This window comes from Leucopleurus acutus, assembly GCF_964270905.1.
Source record: "Leucopleurus acutus genome assembly, chromosome: 7".
Lineage (NCBI taxonomy): Eukaryota > Metazoa > Chordata > Mammalia > Artiodactyla > Delphinidae > Leucopleurus > Leucopleurus acutus.
Window position 1 is genome coordinate 34,953,867 of NC_139150.1, and position 14,288 is coordinate 34,968,154.

Below are 14,288 nucleotides of genomic sequence, written 5' to 3' on the forward strand. Positions count from 1 at the left end.
TTTCAATTTGTACCTTTTATAGTTTATTTTGTTTAGCAGATTTGCCTTACATCTGCTCAGTACTGTAAATCTGCCCTTTTAAGGACAGATCATTTCGAGTTACAAGATTCTAGACTTGTGGACTATACAGAGCTGGCTGCCTGTGGCAAGTTCCTAGGTAAAACCTTAAATTTCCCTTGATTCCCTACTGGCTCCCAGGCTGGATTAGGTCTCCTGTGGCATGTGATGACTGTCTCAACCTCAGCCCTCTGGCCAAGATGTTTGTGCTGTATCCCTCAAGACAGTGTGAATGCCTTGAGGGCAGGGGCTGTCTTTCTGATCTTTGTATCCACGGACTAGAGTTTCTCATAATACCTATTCAATGAATGAATCATACTCTGATCCCAGGTGTTATCTTTATCACTATTATTCTCCCTGTTTCAGAGACACTGAATTTTTTAGGAATTTGTCTTCTAAAAATCATCACGGAGAATACATAATGTCTGATTCCATTTATGTAAAGTTCTAAAAGAGGCAAATCTGTTGGGGAAAAAAACCAGTGGTTAACTCTGGGAAGGGGCGTGAAGGAACTTTCTGCATCTGGGGTAACGGTAGTGATCTGTATCTTGATAGGGGTTTGGGTTACACAGGTGTATACATTGGCCTAAACTTATTTAGCAAACATACTGTTAATATTTGTGCACTTCACTGTATGGAAATTTTACATCAGAAAAATATTGAACTTTAGTTAATGATATGTATTGCTGAGGAGTTTTAAAAGGATGGGTACAGATATCTGCAATTCATCAAAATACATCAAAAATTAAGATGGATTGATGGATGGGTAGAATATTGGATAACTGATAAAACAAGCTTAGTAAAGTGTTGACAGTAGAATCTTGTAAAATTCTTTCATCTTTGCTGTATGTTTGAACATCTCATAATAAAATGTTAAGAAAAATCATTAGGGTGTTTATCACAATATTTGATGTCACAATATATTGAGAGACTCAGTTCAGTTCTTTTAGTATTCTAATTATTCTAGACTGCCATGAAGTCATAGGATACTACAGAAATATCTGCTAGAGGGGAATACAGGCCTATGGCATATTACTAACTTATCCTTCCCACTAGTCCTAATGACGTGGTGGCCACCTCCTCTCTCTCCTCAAGCCCAGGATACACACCAGATTGTGACAGGGCTGGTGAGTAACATGGTGGCTGATGAACTGAAGTTTTTCTTAAGTGGGCCCCAAAAGTGAGTGGTCTACTCACCCCCGAAGTGACCAGGGTAGGGATCATGATTTTCCCGCCAATACTCTGCAACTTTCAACAAAGGCCAGGAAGTCCTTCTTTTATACATACATTTATTACGTACACACACAAAACCTCTTCAGTAATAACTGCCTAAGAATAAATACAATGTATTCAGAACAGATCTGATACTTTGTATTTAACTTTTATAAAGTAATCCTTTTACAATGAAATTTGGATCCTTCATTTTACCCAGACAAGAACTAATCTTTTATAGTGATGGGCTTTTGCAAGTTAATGTAAGCACAGCAGCCTCGTGTACCCATAATTTAAATAGCTTTCAAAGGAGACAGCTGTTTCCCCCAAAAAAGGGTTTAAAAGCTGTTGTGAGTTGTCTGTGCTCTGCTTAGAGCTTCTGTTGTTCCTGTTTTGAATTTGTCCGTAGCAGTTGGAAGCTGTTTGGAGCTCACAGTGTGTTCTGTAGCGGCTCCTCTCGTGGAGTTAGAAGATAAGGCACACGGCACCAGGTCTGTTCCTGAGAAGATAAGATGATCTTAGTGTAATTAACTGCTCAGTAATTTAAATACCATTTAAAAATAGGGAAGCCTTAGCTCTCACTGAAGGAGGATGGTGTAACTGATGGGATGCATGGTTGTCCATCTCTCAAGCTCCAAAGTTAATATGTTCTCCAAACAGGCTTTCTTTATCTTCACAGAGATCCATGGAACTGTCATCCATGAAGAATCTAAACCCTAACTGCATTTTCTAAATCCCTAGTTCTCAAACTGTGGTCCCCAGACCTACAGCATCAACTGGGAACTGGTTAGAAATGCAGAGTGGGGCCTCCCACCCCAGACCTGTGAAATAAGCAGCTCTGGATGTCAACCTAGCAATCTGTTTTAACAAGCCCTCCTGGTGATGCTAATGCCTGCACCACTTTTCATGTGTTCTCTGCCAGAAGGGAAGGGCCTAGAAGGAAATCTCAGTGGACATGTATCTGTGTTGTTTTAACCATTAAGTTTGTGGTAATTTGTTACATCAGTAATAGGAAACTGATGTAAATATAAATCGTTAAAATCACTTCCTTTTAAATAAAAAAATCTATTTTTAAATAGTCCAAAATATGTCAGTCATATTTCAGGAATAACTGAAGTAGTGATCATTAGTGCTATGGTTAGTTAAGTTAGCTAAAGAACGATTAGTTTCTCAAAAAACTGAAAGGGATTCACTCTATTTTTCTTTTCAGTGACTTCCCAAAAAAGCATCCCAAGTAGGATTGTCATTTTTCTAGTAAATTTAAAATAGTATGGCAAAATGAACCATCAATCATAGTTAAATAACACAAGAAAATGTCATTCTAGGGAACAGTGTGAAAAGTAGCATGTTCTAAATTTATCTATATGAGATCCAATCACTGTATACAGCTTAACAAAAATTTATCAACTATGCTTCCTACTGGTATGAATAATTTTCACTGAATAATTTATAAAACTCTACACACGATTCATATCAAATAAACGTGTAAATGGCCAGAATATTAGTGAACAGATGTGAGTGGTTCAGATCTTAGTAAATGTGTTTTCAGTGCAAAATGCCATTTCTATGTTTTAGAACGGTAGGCTTCAAAAAATGGAGTGTGCATATGCCAGTGGAAGGACAAGGTGAACCCTGGAAGCACAAGAGGTAATGTAGAACTTTGATTTTTTAAACATCTTATCCTTTTAAAATTTCCTTTTTCCCTATACATGTTTTATAATGTACATAATAGATCAGTATAACAATATATGTAATTTATAAATGATCAAAATTTGGATTGTATTCTCTAATTTTTTCTGTTAAGAGTTAACATGATCAAAAAAGTTTAGAATATCACTAACAAGAACCACCAAGCCACTGCCTCTGTCACAGCCTTATGCTTGATTCTGGTCTAAAAGTGAACAAAATGTAAACAAAAATTTTCAAACTAATGCTAAATGCAAGTTTTTTGTTGTTGTTTTTTCCAGAGGTGGGGTCTCTGACCAGATTAGGGTGTGGACAGGACTTGCACTCCCTTAATCTAGCTCCAGGTGGTCTCCTAATCTTTTTAAAACTTATTTATTTAATTTTGGCTGCTTTGATTCTTCTTTGTTGCTGTGTGCGGCTTTCTCTAGTTGTGGCGAGCGAGGGCTACTCTTCGTTGCGGTGCGCAGGCTTCTCGTTGCAGTGGCTTCTCTTGTTGCGGATCATGGGCTCTAGGCGTGCGGGCTTCAGTAGTTGTGGCGTGTGGGCTCAGTAGTTGTGGCTTGAGGGCTCTAGAGCGCAGGCTCAGTAGTTGTGGCGCGCAGGCTTAGTTGCTCCGCGGCATGTGGGATCGTCCCAGACCGGGGCTTGAACCCGTGTCCCCTGCATTGGCAGGCAGATTCCTAACCACTGCAATGCAAGTTTGCCATCAACCTTTTAAATAGGTTAACCACACACAAAAAGTGTGGCAAATGTTTCAAAGTAGCATTTATTTTTTAAAAGCATGTTATGAGGTAGACTTAAACTAAAATATTCAGTGCATATATTAATAAAAGGTTTATTAAAACCTTAAAATTTTATGTAGATATGTATGTAGATAAATTCACCTACAATTCTACCATGCATTTGAAAAACAACTCAACTGAAAAGGTAAAAACGTCACATTTTTAGAAAGCTTTTCTAATTCTGAAATAAAGAACATTTGATCTGTTCAAAAACTTTGTGGGAGGGAGGTAGTTGTTTCAGTTTTAGATTTTAGAATTTATTTTACTAAATCATTCACTTTATAGCTAGTTTTCAATGAATGTGAATATCTTTACTAGAAGGTAGGTAAAAGGTACTATAATGCAATTAAGAATTTCAAGATGGCTTCAGCAGAGCATTAAACCAAGCATGGGGCTTTTCTCAATGGAGGACCTTAAATGACTACATAGGTCACATACGCATGAAGCCAGCCCTGCATCTAAGTCTGTATCAACTGCAGTTATAGGAATACTAAAACCTTAGTTATCTTTGTCCCTTGAGCTCTAGTCTAGGCATCTAGTAGGGAGTCACATGTTTGTTGAATGAAAAACTGAGTCTTGGCAGTTTTCCAAATCAGTGAGACATGCTTAGTTTTTCTGACCTATGGTCAGAACAAATTCTTACTCCAATGAATAGTCTGTTCATTATAATAAATGATGGATTCCTGTAGTACTGAATAGTTGCACATCACAATTCTGGCTTCATGGAAATTTGAGGCCACATATGGTGAAGATTCATTTGATTCATTCAACAAAAATTTATTGATCCTGCTGGGCACTGGGAATAGAAGAATAAATAAGAGTCCCTGCCCTCAAGGAGCTTATCATCTGGCATGAGAATCTAGTGAGAAACAGCACCTCAGAATCTAGTGAGTAAACTTTCTGGTGTCTTGCATATTATCTGGAATACTCCAAATGTCCTGAAAATGTGAATCTAAAATTTATCAGAAAGCACAGTTTGGAAATGGAAGATGCAATGAAATTTAAAAGAAAATTCAAATATTCAACTTCTAATGTAAAAACCCTGAAATCTAAATGAGGAAGAAACTCGGGAAAGCTGAAAATTCTATTTTAAGTACTTTGGACCAGATTTAAATTTTTAAAATTATTTTATTATCTCCGGCATTTTCATTTATAGTGACATTTATATACACATGTATAGAGGAGGTGTGTGCATGTGAGATGTATTCCCTGGAGCATTTAATAAAACCCATTTTTCTATCACTAATTCATTTACAACTAAAAAAGCGGCATACAGGTAAATTTGAGACTTTCCTTTTGATAATAATTTCCATTATTGTTTGAATGGAAGAAATTCTTATGAATTGTGTTCAGGGTATAAGTTTCAGTACACTCTCATTTTGCACTGAGACTTAACTGTGTCTTTGTACAATGTGTGATAATTTAACCATGTATTTTATTTTTTAACCATATATTTTACTAATTACTGACAGTTTAATGGCATCAAAAATACTCAAGTCTATCTGGATTTTCACGGGTTTTTTTTTTTTTTTCCCTCTGCACTCTTCTTTTTTCTTAAAAGCATGAAAGACCCCTGTGCAACTACAGAGCCTTTGTTTTTGCTTCCCTGTACTTTGGTACATTGCTTCTCCTTAATCTAGCAGCATCCTTAGCTTGTAGTATTTTACTTAGTGGCAACTGAAAAAAATCACTAGCTTGGGCTTTAACTGGGAACTATTATCCAGAAGGTTACTGTGAACCTGTCAGGAAGGTGGTGAGCAACCAAAAGAGCTGTCTCACAGACTGTGCACCCAGAGCTCATCCAGCCCATTAGAAACTAAGCAGGCTTGGTTATCTCACGTCCCAGCTCATAACAGATGAACACAGCACATTAGAAGGAAGTGGGGAGCCTGTTAGAGGCAGGTATATTGATAGTGTGGCAGGAGACCACTATATAAGCAAAACAAACTGCTTAGCAGATACAAAATTTTTTAAATTAAAAAAAAAAAACAAAAACCACACCAGGAATCTGAGGCAAATGATTATATATACCTCGAGGCTGAGGGAATCACTTTATAATGATTAATATCAATTTGTTATAGCCCTTTACAATTTATGGATTATTTTACATACATCAGAGCTCATTAGATACTTGTAATAACACATGAATATAACTTTTACTTTCATCATGAAAAAGTGAATTGTACTGAGCATGCTGTTTAAGAAGAAGGCGGGTAGGTATACTGACATATCTGAAAGACTTGCATCAAAAATAATTACAAGTTTTGAATTTTGGCACTTAAGACAAATGCATTAATTATCCCAACATTAATATATATGCTTTCCTTCATGACCAACACTGTGTTACTGAATTTTCATAGCTCTCAGTGACTGCTGGTCATTAAATGGGGATGACTGTCATCAGTCAGTTATCAGACCATTTCTCCTGTTAAACACAAGCTTAACAGATTCTTATGGATGCCAACACCATATATTCTAATATGGGGAACACTAGGCTCCTAAAAGAGTCTCAGAGTGTTTTTCCTATATTGCACTTTCTAGAAAACAGCCTTAACAATGATATGATGTGATCTTGGTTCTAGACATAGGAGTGAGGAATATGTGATTTACCTTTTTCATGCTTGTTTTCCTAAAATTTTTGGTACAACCTCTTCTCGGGGATGTAACAAGGAGAAACAAAATATACATGCTCTTTGAGCTTCTGAGAAAAAAGACCACAGACATTTTCAAAAGATAAAAATAGAGGTCTCTTCTGCATCAGCCACTTCATTTTCACAACTGAAAATAAGGAACTACGGTATATTTGATGTTTTTAAACTCATTCAACATAGCTTTGCCATAAATATACTGTTCTGCAGAAAGTTTTTTAAAACATGTATAATTTATACTATACTTACCAACAATTATATTATCAATTATAATACATTTACCAATTATCATGATTAAAAATGACTAAATAAAATTTTAGAGTTAAAAACACCAGATTAGATTTTATACACTAGGTGAAATGGGATCTTGAAATTTTAAGTGTAATCTCCTCCAATAGTATGGCATTCCTGATGCCCTTTAATTCCTTGATTAATATCCCCTGATGACTTCCTGATCATGACAATACCTCAGAGAGGACAAAGGTTTTGTTGAGTTTGCTATTAATTTTTAATTCTCATCTGTGAGGCTCTGTTTTTGTATAAGGCTATTAATCCTCCATTTTTCTTTACTTTATAGCTACTTACCCTACATGAGGTTTTTTAGTTAGGAACGGACTGTATGTGTGCCCTGCAGTTTATGGCGTTAATTCTAATGGAAATTGTCTATCTTGTAAATGTTCTTTTGTGTGGTGCAGAAGATGAGCCAGCTCTGAAATAAACAACTTCCAGAGGGTGTTAAATAAGTAAATTAACAGGCCAGTTTACCATCCTTTACAAACTAAAGGGCAAAATGGTAGAGTAGTAAGCACAGGCTTGGAACTAAAACATTGAGTTTGAATCTCAGTGCTGCCACCCCATGCCAGCTCTGTGACTTATGTCAAATCAACCTTTCTGACCTTCCATTTCCCCCAAAGTACATTGGTGCTCATGCCACCTACCTTGCAGTTTTTGTGAGAGTTACTAGTAAAGTATGTACATTATTTGACACATGATAGATATTCTTGAATCACGGACTGAAATTTATTAGAGTTGGGCAACATTTGGGCCCAGCATCTGACATGGAGCACTCTCCCAAGGAGATGCAATATATGGAAACTTCTTTTGATTATCAATACAACCATTGTACTTGGTAGGTTTTTTTTTTTTTTTTTTCCTGCGGTACGCGGGCCTCTCACTCCTGTGGCTTCTCCCGTTGCGGAGCACAGGCTCTGGACGCGCAGACCCAGAGGCCATGGCTCACTGGCCTAGCCGCTCCGCGGCATGTGGGATCTTCCCAGACCGGGACACGAACCCGTGTCCCCTGCATCGGCAGGCGGACTCTCAACCACTGCACCACCAGCGAAGCCCAGTAGCTTATTTTTAATGTCAACATTAGGTGTTTTTGTCTCTTTCTCTTAAATATGTGTTTTTAAGAAAGTTTATGGCAAACCTGTGTTTTCACTGTGGGTACTTTTTTTGATGACTAAAACATTTCCAATTTTTTTTTAACATCCATGGTAAGAAAGATCTAATTTTTAAAATTTGTCCTACAGCCAACATTATCCAAGTGAGATGTAACCTCTGTACGTGCGTGAATGGCTGTCTGGCAGGTTCTACAAAAAGTGTCATTTTTATTCATGTATTTGGGTTGCTTAAACATTTCTATAAGATTTAAAACACTTTTCTTCTTATGGCTGGAATTCTCAGCATTGATACTCCCATGCCTTCCTTTTTCAATCTACTGGCCAGTTTAAAGGTATTCACAATAATACAACTTAAAGACAAAAAAAGTGTTCATAAGTCATTGTTTTAACAGCCAGCATAATACAGTAGAAATTGCCCTGAGCAAGGAATTAAGAGACTTGAATTCAAGTCCTGGCTCTGCCACTAATTTTGCAGGATGACTTTAGGCAAGTCACTTAACTTCTCTCATTCATCTAATAACGAGATTGAGTCCATTTTAAGTTACTTTCTACCTCTAAAATTGCTTTTATTTGCTTATTTTTTTAATAATCAAAACACCTTCTGGGAGTTGTGTTAAGCACCTGATGGGTACAGAAATATTTACTGATGTTTAAGGTAGTAACATTTGAAGCTGTGATCCAGGAACCACCTGAATACAGATTACTTGGGGTTCGTCTTAAAAATACAGATTCCTGTCCTCTCCCTGGCTGAATCAGAACCTCCTAAGGTGAGGGCCAGGTTTCTCTATTTTTCACAAGCTCCCCAGTGATTATAATGCACCCTAATGTTTGAGAACCACTGGCCTAAGAGAATGTGTTCTAAGAGGGAAAAGCTAGCATGTGGCTCAAATTACTCCAGCCTCTGGCAAATCTCTTCTCAGGACAGTCCCATTTCAAGTGGAGGAGACTAGAAAAAAGCTGCTCACTTCAGCAGAGTAGTCAGCCTTATGCCTGGCCCCTGCGTGATGCTTTGTACTTGCTGTGTTCCATAACAAAACACAACAAAAGGTCTTAGTCATGACACCCAAGTCACGGACCACCACAGTTATGACAACAGCTTGAAGACAATCACAGTTCTCCCTTCATAAATGGTAAGAGAGTTAAGCTCAACGAAAATGAGAAAAACACAACGGCTTTACTCTCGATTTTCCCTCCACCTGTCATCCTCTGTGATTTAAATAATCTGGCAGAGGAAACAGACAATCTAAGCCACATTGTTCTCATCACTCTGTGGCCAGATAGAAAGTATAATCTAATAAATAAATCCTCTTCTATACAATAGAAATGACCAAAGCCCATTCCTTCTCTTTTCCTTTCTAATGCTGTTGACAGGAACAAAATACCAAGTAAGGACACATGCTACAGATTTAAAAGTTCATACAAATAAACTACAAAGAGAGGTGGTAATTTTTTTTCTAGAATTTCACAACAAAATCCCTCTCACAGTGAAAAATATGTATAATTTTAACAGGAAACTTAAAAGACATTTTGCTGCAAAACTATAACATTTGTAAGAATAATGCCATTATCTGTGCTCATTATAGAGAAACAACAGCAACTTTAAAAGGCCAAGTATACTGATAAGATGAAATTTCTTTTCAACCAGTATGCCAACATCAAACTTCTAGGTTTTATTCAACACTAGCATCACGAGTTTCTCCTAATCCAACCAAAACTCCTGCCAAATGTCCACAAAATTCATACCAAAATCGAAAAACAGAAAAGAGAATTAAAAGAAAGAAACTTGACAAGAGCTACCATGCAAAACAACCAGCAGAACTGGAGTTCAGTGGCACAGATCAGCAGGAGCCTAGGAATGCTGCAAAAGATGGTGCTGCCTGGAGTCTAACTTGGCGATGCCCCTGTGATGCTGGACGACCAAGTACTCAGGTCACAGGTGTGTTCATGGACCCGTAAGAACTAGGATCTTGACCCAAACTTTTAAGATCTTCTAAAAAGAAAATACTTCACCTAAATTGAAGTAATATATAATTCAAACACCAGAAGAGTTCCTTATTTGTTGTAAGTTGTGCCTAAAACTTTGGCTGATACAAAGAAACCCGTCCACTAAGGCACCCAGAGGCGATCTGACAATGTGTTGGAGAGAACTTCGTCGTCAGTACCACATCATTATGAGAGTACAGAGAACGGATCACCCGCAGGGGACTGGCTTCTTTGGGCAAACAGTCAATAAGTTCACTGCACTGTTTGTCAAATCCCAACAAGCGAATTCCATAGCCATGTGGGGAAGAAATCATTCGCCCATCAGGGCTGAAGCAAAGTTCTTTGATATAACCCCTGCCTACGTTGGCTTCTTCAATGTAATGAGTCAGTCGTAGAGAACAGCGAGGTGAGACTGGTCGCACGGGGGCTCCTTCTTGGAATTCATAGACACAAGTCCACTAGAGGGAGAGAAGAGAGACAAATCATAGAGCCTCATAAATGGAGTATAACCTTTAAAAATTGTGAAGAACTATACTGTCACCTGTAACTTATATAATATTGTACAGCAACTATACTTCAACTAATTAAAAAACAAAAAGTTACAGAGTCCCAAACAGTGCTACAGATAGTCTTTTTTTAAAAAAAAAAAAAAAAAAAGCTCCACAGAATGCCAAAGCTACAGAATTGTTCCAAGAAATCATTCAGATGAATGCTACCCCTCTCCCAACTAACAAAACTTGCAGGTCCCATACTGTCTTATCTACATTCATATCAAGGTTATTCTGTACTATGACACTTTAAAGCCTTTTATTCCCTGAGGCCACTGTGACTTCTGAAGTAATAATTCCCTTTTCAAGAATTCCTGTTACTCAAGAGAGTAACAAGAATCTTGATATTTTAGGGCTAAGACATCTAAGCCCTAGAGTACCTCTCCTCCTACACACTTCAAAGACTCTTCTCTCCTGTTAGCTGTGGCTTCTAGAGCTAGTGACTAGCTAGCTAGCTCTGGAAAGACTCCTGCTTTCCAGAGTAAGGAGAATCATAAGCTCATATAGGATCTTTTCCCCTAGTTATCAGTTCAGTCCCTTCCTTTCCCAAAGCTTTCCCTGGTTTTTAAAAAGAGAAAATCATAATACTCCATTGGCTTATAGCAAAACCTCCCATTTAGCCAGCTTAGCTCAGTCCTATGTTTACTATATAAGGGGTTTTTCACATTGAGATGAAGGAGGCAAGAATTAAGCTGGGCTCAATCTGAGCTGACGACTCCTTTAAAGTACTTCCTGCTTGCCACACACAGGCCAGAGAGGAGGAAGGATTTTGAAGGGATAAAGACACCGTGAGCACACATGGCAACGGCAGTTTGTTCAGTCAGCCCCATTGAAGGTGGAGTGCTGCTGCCCATACCTCCTGATCATCAGTGTTGCTTGAGCACCGAAGAAGAGTGGCCCAGCCTTTTGGGTGCAGCTGTAACGACGTGATGCAATTTCCACGGTCTCTCTCACCAGGAACTTCAGGGGTTAAGACTTCAAGACTGTTTCGTGGTGAAATTCCTGAGATATAAGAAAATTAGGATGTGGAATTTGTATTATCAAAGGACTAAGGTAGCTCATCAAAGCTTTGATTTCTGGCAGCCACCCTCATGCCTTTATTCTTTCATCTGCCCCTTATGCTACCACATATAAAAAACCATGGTGCCCTTCAACGTATGGGGTATGTGTCTTTGGGGTGGGTATGGGGGAAGGGGTATGACAGAACTAAAGAATCTAAGTTCCTGCAGCAGGAATCAACAATAACCTAAGGCTAAGGCGTTAAAGCTGACTAGGAATCCTTTTGATTTGGATCTACATCTCAAGTTATGTGACATGAAAGGAATCTGGAAAAGTAAAAGACAACAATTCTCATCTCAGAGGACCTGATGCTCTCTAGTCCAGAGAAGGAAATACCTGGAAGCCGTGAGGACTGCCTTTATATAGATGAAAGATGTGTGCAAGGAGCAGGACTTATGGCCCCCAAGGACAGTGCTATAAACAACAAATCAATGTATAATTTTGGAGGTTAAGAGAGGACAACTCACACAGGACATGTCAAAACAAGGGGTGGGAGATACTGCCAACTGTACATATTCCTGGTACTCTGCTATGGCCCATCATTTCTTTCTACCTGGCCCCCAATGAAATTGACTGCTGTAGTGAGCCATTGTTACAAATGGGAGTATGTCATATCCCTCAAGTATGTGGAGAACCACTTTCATACACATTGTAAGGAAGCAGCTTAGAAATTTATTATCAAGAGAAATATTTCAACACTTCTCTGCCTATAGGAGTTGCTTTAAAGATAATGAGCTGCCTCTGTCAGACCCTTCGTGAATTATTTCGCACTTAGATGTGCTATCTTCTTTTAAAAGCTTCCCTTAAGACTACTGCAGCATTGACAGAAACCTGTGACGATCTAAATTACATTCTCACAACCAAATTATACCTAAAGAATTATTTCACATGTGATTGAACCTTAACAACAATTTTAGAAAAAAAACAAACCCTATTTCAAGAATTTTGAAAATCTGTAACAAAAGCAGAAAAGAAACCCATTCTGAATAAGTAAGCAGTGGTTTTTGAGCTCTGCTCCTTGGAGGTTGCTCAAGAGCTGGCAAAAGGGGGAAACCATACAGGGCCAGGGTGGAGATGGGGTAGGGAAGACTGGAGGGTCAAGGGCCTCCTTAATTTTACTTGAACCAAAGTTACTTCACTTTTATTTGTGCTACATCCCTAAGAATCCACAGGAGAAATGTTACATATGTGGGCATAAATCTCTAAGAGGAGGAATATTTAACCTTAAAATGAGACATCATAGTCTTCAACATCCAGAGGACAGGATGGTGGATAGTCTATAGGTTTAGGTTAGGAAGGTCTCTCAAACCATTCTTGGAAGTAGTCAGGCAAAGTAATCAAGAATGCATTTATTGAGCACTCACCAGATGAGGCCTCCCAGGGAAAACACTAATTATAAGTCTAAGTATAGTCCTGCCTCTAAATATCTAGGTAGGAGATATGCTTATTTCCAAAAGGTGACCCAAAATTACAAAAATATATATATCTGGCCATCAGTCCATCAAGAGGAGAACAAAAAGTGCTGTAAGAGCTTAGATGTGAATTAGTACGGAGAGGGATGATGAGTGAAATTTGCATAGGTAGAAAGCATTTCAATTAAGGGGTGGATAGAACAGACTGAGCAGCTAGTTCTCCCAGATTGGCTGGGGAAAAACTGGCAAAAGTAGAGTGGGGCCAGATTATAGCTCTTTATCCCACAACCCCTCTGAGGCTGCCAGACATTGCTGAGATAAGGAAATGGCAAAGCAAAAAGCCTGCTGGGCTGGAACCAGGCAACTTTCACAAGCACCTGATAAACTCATCCCTTTATATTTACATAGCACTATCACATGCATAGTCTCATTTAATTTCTATAACAACCTTGATTGGAGTCTATATTTCCCAACTATTCCCTCTCCAAACTAGACCAAACTAAATCCAGAAAATAAAACTAAAGTTCAAATTCCAACAAAAATGTAAGCCCAAGATACTCAACCCTAGAGACTGGTTAGCTTTTTGGGGTTTTGTTTGTTTGTTTTTTTGGCCACACTGTGTGGCATGTGGGATCTTAGTTCCCCAACCAGGGATTGAACCCATGCCCCCTGCAGTGGAAGTGCTGAGTCCTAACCACTAGACTGCCAGGGAATTCCCTGGTTAGCTTTTTCAAAATTACTGAGGAGCAAGGAATAGCCTCATCTCTATTGGCTTTTATTTTTAAGGATTAAAATCAAACCAAAAAAAGCTATTTTAGAATCTGTATTCAAGATTATGAAATCCAACTTTTGACCTACCTTCTCTTTGTGAGGCTCGTGACATGTGTTTCTCAGAAGATGAATTAGAATCACTATGATGAGAAGGTGAACCAGAAACTCTAGGACCGGATGAACTCGACAAAGTGGTAAGATCTTGAAAATACAAAACGTTCCGACAGTAAAGCTAGCAAAACTCTGGTAGTGTCTCTTAACTTTTAAATCATCTACTTGAACCATATTGTTAAAGTTCATCTGAAACACGGCAAGTACATATCCACCTAAAAGTGGCCTTTAAAAAAGACTGAGGTGGGCAAGACAGCTCTTTGGAATGTCCAATCTAAGGCCTAGTCCCTTTCTAAAACCCTTTTTACATCAATGACTTCCTTAAGTGAAATAAAAATGAAAAACCAAATAAACATAGGAACATCTTAGGTTTCCCATCATTTCTGTAGTGAAATGGAACAAGAAAATTCAGCAAGAATGAAAACTGAGCTGTTCAGCCTGTTGTTTTATGTTAGAATGGCATCCAAACAGGTCTATTACCGAGAACATGAACAGATCCTTCTTAAAGCATACCAACAACTTCTATCATCATTACTGAAATTATGTGAATACCATCTTTGAAATGCAATACAAACTTAACATTGAAATCTGGGAAAATAAAATGAATATCAGATAG

General features: G+C 38.2%; 1 protein-coding gene across 1 annotated transcript in view; it reads right to left on the reverse strand.

The window, feature by feature from the left end:
* Positions 1 to 3,014: 3,014 nt before the first annotated feature.
* The window catches only part of DCAF10 (DDB1 and CUL4 associated factor 10), a 57,735-nt gene continuing 46,461 nt past the window's right edge, over positions 3,015 to 14,288 (reverse strand). Inside the window, exons 5-7 of the mRNA XM_082843304.1 lie at positions 13,649 to 13,762; positions 11,176 to 11,321; positions 3,015 to 10,229 (exon numbers count right to left, since the gene is read on the reverse strand). Of these exons, the coding sequence (XP_082699430.1) occupies positions 9,861 to 10,229; positions 11,176 to 11,321; positions 13,649 to 13,762 (629 nt within the window). The 3' untranslated portion in view covers positions 3,015 to 9,860. The remainder of the gene's footprint in view (positions 10,230 to 11,175; positions 11,322 to 13,648; positions 13,763 to 14,288) is intronic.